The sequence below is a fragment of the Vicia villosa genome, linkage group LG2 (genome assembly GCF_029867415.1).
Source record: "Vicia villosa cultivar HV-30 ecotype Madison, WI linkage group LG2, Vvil1.0, whole genome shotgun sequence".
In the NCBI taxonomy this organism is placed as follows: Eukaryota; Viridiplantae; Streptophyta; class Magnoliopsida; order Fabales; family Fabaceae; genus Vicia; species Vicia villosa.
Window position 1 is genome coordinate 98145487 of NC_081181.1, and position 6767 is coordinate 98152253.

Genomic DNA, 6767 nt, shown 5'->3' on the forward strand with positions numbered 1-6767 from the left:
AACATAGTGGAAGATCTTAGAGGAACTAGATGTACTCTAGATTGTTAAGATGAACTGGTATTATTCTTGTATGTTATTTAGACCTCCCAAAATCAAAAGAGAATTTAAATATGAAATTAACGTTTAAGTTTGTTGGCAAGGAATTTAATATCACTTTATACAACACATTACAAAGAAAAACAAGACAAGAGTATTTCAAGGATGTCAAACTATGTGTTTATGGAATTATATCAATACTAATCTCATTCTAACTTGGCAAAAAAGAGCCACCCTTCGATCAATTAATCTCTCTTGTACTAATTCTTCTCAATTTTGTTGCTCTTTTTCCAATATGTGGATGAAGCATGAAGAAAACTAGAGTTAACATCCCTCTCTTCAAACTCAAAAAGTTTTAGCCCATTTTCTATAAAATACTCCTTTATAAGTCACCAATTTATTCATGAAGACTTGGACTATATTAATACAATTTTTTTTGTGCAAAAACACATTATAATTATGACACATTTACCATGATGCCAAAGATACAAAGAGTACAGCAGTCTATAGGACCATTAGAACAAAAAAACACTTGTACTCATATCCAATAGTGTTTTTATCTTCCTTCACATGACAATAGATACAAATCATTTTGATGTCTAATCTCTATCTTTTTTTACTACTATCCAATTTTCTTTTCTTAGATTGAAACATATTAGCAACAAAATCTCAAACAATAGTGCATCAAAAAACCGCCAGAAACAAAGGCCCAAACAAACTTCCTTTATTACCTCTCACCTCCTTCCCTGTTCCCACCACACCACCCTTTCTGTCTCTTGTTTGTTCTCTCTTCATCATATCATCACTCTCTCTCTCTCTCTCTGAACCAAACCAACCCAAACCAGTACTGTAGTTTCTGTTGTTTGTCACATCTTCAAACTATAACAGCAGAAAAACCAAAATATTCTTTTTTTTCACTTCCCATTTTCTTCTTTCAAATCCAATATCATCATAATCATGGAACAACAAACTCAACAAGACTCAACTAAAAAAACTACCTTTATTACAAATCATGAAACCAACTCTCATCAACATCATCATCATCATCATCATCAACATCATCATCACCACCATCATCATCATCATCACCATCACTTCTATCAACAACATCAACACCTATATCATCAGACTCAGTTAACTCAACTTGGTTTCTCCAACATCAACATCAACAACAACAAGTATCAAATATATCACCCTGCTCTTCTTCCTTTACCTTCTCTCCCACCTTTCCCTCAAAATCAATCCATCAAATTTAGAACCCATTTGCAGAAACTTCCATGCAAACTCAATACTTCTCCTTCATCAGACTACAATCTCTCTCAGCTTTCACTTTCTCCTTGTAAGTATATAGCACCATTTTTTTCATTGTTTCTTCTATTTCAAACACACCCTTTTGCTTACATTCTATGTTTTTTTAATATAGATGCTAAAAATCTAGTCTTTGAGATGCTTGTTTGGTTTTCTTGAGAAAAAAAATCATTTTTTTTACTTTGACTTCTTGAAGAGAGTGAAAAAAACATTTCTTATTGTTTCTTTCTCTTTTTATGTTTTTCTAAACATTGCATTTGGGGTTGTGGTGATTTATTTATACGTTTGTGAACTTTAATCAAGATAGGTTTTTTCTTATAGTAGATTTAATTTAAAGTGGAATAATCACTTATTTGGTCTCACATCAAGTCAAAATTGATTTTTTTTTCTCAAAGTTGCTTTGGTAAGAAGCAATAATGATTTGCTTTAAACATGTTGACAAATTATCCTAAAAGCATTTTTCACATAAACATATCTAAACTATGAGGAGAAAATACTTAATGGATATTTGGTTTAGCTTTTTGAGGAATCAAAAGCAGTTCTTGGGTATAGAATTGATTTTGGAATGATTTTGAGATATTTGGTTCTTTTAAAATAGAGTTGATTCTGCATTAAATATTGATTATACTTAAAAGCTAAAGCTTATAAATCAAAATGTGTTTTTTACATTCAAATTTACTTTTATCTAAACAAAAATTATTTTGTCAAAAAAAAAATCTAAACAAAAATTATTTTACATTTTAATCACTTTTAAATGGAATCTATTTTATATAATCAATACATATATTTTTTTACCAATTGATATAGGCATCAAAGAATAATGGAAAAGTGATTAACATATCTTGATTATGATTATGATTTAGCTACAAAGGAACTTCATAAGCAAAATAAGTCAACTTTCAAAGAAGATGATGGGAAAAAGCTCATTTCAACAAGGAAGGCACAAGAAGTGATTGTTGCAAGGAGGCCTGACTCAGGTGGACAAGAAGGTCCTGTGATATCCCTCCTTGCAAACCATTTTTTGGTGAAGTTTGATTCATCACAAAAAATATATCATTACAATGTTGAAATTACTCCTCATCCCTCCAAGGATGTTGCTAGGGAGATTAAACATAAATTGGTAAATAGCAATTCGGTGATTTTGTCGGGCGCTCTTCCGGCGTATGATGGGAGGAAGAATCTTTATAGTCCAATTGAATTCCAAAATGATAAGCTTGAGTTTTACATAAGCCTTCCAATCCCTTCGAGTAAATCGTCATCGCCTTACGGAGAAATGAATGATATAAACGAGAGGCGTGAACAACATAAACTATTCCGGATAAACATCAAACTAGTCTCGAAGATTGACGGGAAAGAGTTGACTAACTACTTGAGCAGAGAAGGCGATGACGGGATTCCACTTCCACAGCATTATCTACATGCATTGGATGTGATTTTGAGGGAAAGTCCGACGGAGAAATGTATACCGGTAGGAAGGTCATTCTTTTCGAGTTCAATGGGGAGATGCAAAGATATTGGTGGAGGAGCTGTTGGATTGAGAGGCTTCTTTCAGAGTCTTAGACCGACGCAACAAGGACTTGCTCTCAATGTTGATTTCTCAGTAACCGCTTTCCATGAGAGTATAGGAGTTATTCCGTATTTGCAGAAACGTCTTGAGTTTTTCAGAGACCTTTCTCAAAGGAACGCTGCGGAGTTAACTTGTGAAGAAAGGAAGGAAGTGGAGAAAGCGTTGAAGAATATCAGAGTGTTTGTTTGTCATAGAGAAACCGTTCAGAGATATCGTGTCTATGGTTTAACCGAAGAGGCAACTGAAAATCTTTGGTTTCCTGATAGAGACGGAACGAATTTGAGGCTTATGAGTTACTTTAAAGATCACTATAACTATGATATACAGTTCAGGAAGTTACCGTGCTTGCAAATTAGTAGGAGTAAACCTTGTTATCTACCTATGGAGCTTTGTGTGATCTGCGAAGGGCAAAAGTTCCTCGGGAAACTGTCGGATGATCAGACGGCAAAAATACTCAAGATGGGCTGTCAACGACCGGGAGAACGAAAAGCCATCATCGAAGGCGTCATCAGAGGAAATGTTGGTCCTACGAGGTAATTACAACACGAACCGTATTTTAACTTATTAAGTGATTATGTAGACAGATAAATGGACTATGAGCGATTACCGGTGTTCAAATGATTATTACATTGTTTTTTTGTGTTTCTTTCTACTTTTTAATGCATTGAAAGTGTTCCTTTTATCAGTGGTGACCAGGAAAAGGAATTCAAACTCCAAGTCTCGAGAGAAATGACGAGGTTGACCGGTAGAATTCTTTACCCTCCCAAACTAAAGCTTGGAGAAGGAGGTCAAGTGAGAAACTTGACTCCTTCACGTCATGATCGCCAATGGAACTTTCTCGACGGCCATGTTTTCGAAGGAACTACAATTGAAAGATGGGCACTAATAAGTTTCGGAGGCACGCCCGAGCAAAAATCTTTTATCCCAAGATTCATAAACCAGTTAACTCAAAGATGTGAACAATTAGGCATTTTTCTTAACAAGAACACGGTTATAAGTCCGCAGTTTGAATCAAGTCACGTTCTTAACAATGTCACACTTTTGGAATCTAAGCTCAATAGAATCCAAAGGGTTGCCTCAAACAATCTGCAGCTTCTCATTTGTATAATGGAGAAAAAACACAAAGGCTATGGAGACTTGAAACGAATCGCGGAGACTAGTGTCGGTGTTGTAAGCCAGTGCTGTCTTTATCCGAATCTTGTCAAGTTAAGTTCACAGTTTTTGGCTAATTTGGCTCTCAAGATCAATGCTAAAGTTGGTGGATGCACGGTTGCTTTGTACAACTCGCTTCCTTCTCAACTACCGCGTCTTTTTAGCATCGACGAGCCGGTGATGTTCATGGGAGCTGATGTAACACATCCTCATCCTCTTGACGATTCAAGTCCATCTGTTGCTGCTGTTGTTGGTAGCATGAATTGGCCAACAGCCAACAAATACATTTCTAGAATAAGATCTCAAACACATAGGCAAGAAATCATCGCCGATCTTGGCGCAATGGTTGGAGAATTGCTCGACGATTTCTATCAGGAAGTTGAAAAACTCCCCAGCCGAATAATTTTCTTCCGAGACGGTGTTAGTGAAACTCAATTCCACAAAGTTCTCGACGAGGAACTTCAATCCATAAAACAAGCATGTTCATCAAGGTTTCATGGTTACAAACCTTTTATCACTTTCGTAGTTGTGCAAAAGAGACATCACACAAGGTTGTTTCCTGATGAAACCGATCAGTCTTTGACACACAATAATTTTCATTCTCAATACGAAAATATTCCTCCGGGAACCGTGGTTGATACCGTGATCACTCATCCGAAGGAATTCGATTTTTATCTGTGTAGCCATTGGGGTGTGAAGGGAACAAGTAGGCCAACTCATTATCATGTTTTGTGGGACGAAAACGAGTTTACTTCCGATGAACTGCAGAAGCTGGTTTACAATTTGTGCTTTACTTTTGTTAGGTGTACTAAGCCAATTTCATTGGTTCCTCCTGCATATTATGCACATTTAGCTGCATATAGAGGGAGACTTTACCTTGAGAGATCTGAGTCATTAGGTTTATTCAGAAGCACTTCTACATTATCAAGAGCTGCTCCTCCAAAGACACCACCTCTACCTAAACTTAGTGAAAACATCAAGAAGCTTATGTTTTACTGCTAGTGTGAGAGTTAATTTATCTACTACCAACACTTCAGCTCGAAGACATACTGGCGTGTGTTCGGCATGTGTTGGTGTCTAGTATCTGTGTTTGTATTAGTGTTTCGTAATGTGATTTGTTCTTAGATTTCTGAGACAGATGAGAATGAAACACATGGAAAATATAGTGTACTGTGCAGGATAAAAGATCATTGGAAGATAAGATAAACAGATTGTAATCATTGCATTTTATCTAATTGAAAAATTCTCATTTTAAAGGCCAATGATGTCGTGTTCATCACTAGTTTTAGTTTTTGACATTCATGAGAGCATTAGTATACTCATTTCAGGTTGAATGGTTCATCAATTGTTAACTAACAGTTTTTGGTTTCATTTTGGATTGTTTCTAAATTGAATTTGTGTCTTGTTAAATGTGATTTTAGTTAAAAATTGTGTTTGGAAACTGATAATACTTTTGCGATACCTTTGTGCCACCGACACCTTTGAAAAAAAGGGTAGATGTGTTGATGTCGAACATTAACAAGACACTGATATTTATGATTACGTTTTATTTATTTATTTATTTTAAATTATTACCGATGTATGAGTCGGTGATAATGTTATTGTTGGTCTAATGTTTTTGTCTATGATTCATAGCTGATGCCACATGTCATAGTCATACTATTGACTTCATATGCATCGGCCATATTAATAAACGAATAATGTCACTATGATCTTGTTGAATATGGCTCACAAACACAGAAGAAGGGCACCATGATCTTGTTGAATATGGCTCACAAACACATAAGAAGGGCACCAGGAGAGGGAGCCATGGTAGCCCGTTGAATATAGGGCATGGAGTGGGGGAGCCAAGATAGCCCTTAAATATGGCTCACAGAGATAGAAGAGCATGAGGAAGGGGAGCCATGGTAGCCCGTTAAATATAGGGCATGGAGCAGGGGAGCCGAGATATCTTGTTGAATATGGCTCAGATATAAAAGGGCACGGGGGTGGGGAAATCGAGGTAGCCCATTGAATATGGCACACAAACACAAAAGGGCACGGGGTGGGGGAATCGAGGTAGCCCGTTGAATATGGGACACAAACACAGAAGGGCACAAGGGGTGGGGGCCGATGTAGCTCATTGAATATGGTTCACAGATACACAAAAAGGGCACGAGGTGGGGGAGGCAAGGTAACTTATGAACATGGCTGACAAACATAGAAGAAGGGCATGAGGCGGGGGAGCGGAGTCATTGAATATGGCTCACAAACATAGAAGAAGGGCATGAGGCGAGGGAGCCAAGATAGTCCTAAAATATTTAGTTGGATATAAATATTTTTAAATATAAGGTAAAAAAATTCCAAACATTTTAAACAAGTGAAATACTAACTAGTGCCCTTCTGACACTCTCCAAATGATTAAAGAGATAATTTTTTTTTAAAATACATATATTCAATGTATTAAAAATTGAAATATTATCTTTTATAAAAAATATTTTCTTTAAACGATACCACTTCTAAAAACACATTTTATAAGTTGCTTGTAGTGTTTTTTATTTAGCTGTCAATTCCTCCTATAATAAAGAATCTTAAGATTCAGGTAGTTATGTATGTATCTAATCTCTATGCATGCAGCAGCAGCTTTAACTTATGAAACAAACCAAACGTAAACAACTACCTTATCACATAAACCAGTCTTGTAGGAAATATTCACACATAACCG

At 36.1% G+C, this 6767-nt stretch overlaps 1 protein-coding gene across 1 annotated transcript; it reads left to right on the top strand.

Annotated features, from left to right (window-relative positions):
• Nucleotides 1–640: 640 nt before the first annotated feature.
• Nucleotides 641–5375, top strand: LOC131651682 (protein argonaute 7). The gene is made up of 3 exons (XM_058921354.1): nucleotides 641–1375; nucleotides 2208–3444; nucleotides 3598–5375. Exons 1-3 carry the CDS (start codon nucleotides 994–996, stop codon nucleotides 5063–5065), a joined length of 3087 nt encoding a protein of 1028 aa, XP_058777337.1. The 5' UTR covers nucleotides 641–993; the 3' UTR covers nucleotides 5066–5375.
• The last annotated feature ends 1392 nt before the right edge of the window (nucleotides 5376–6767 follow it).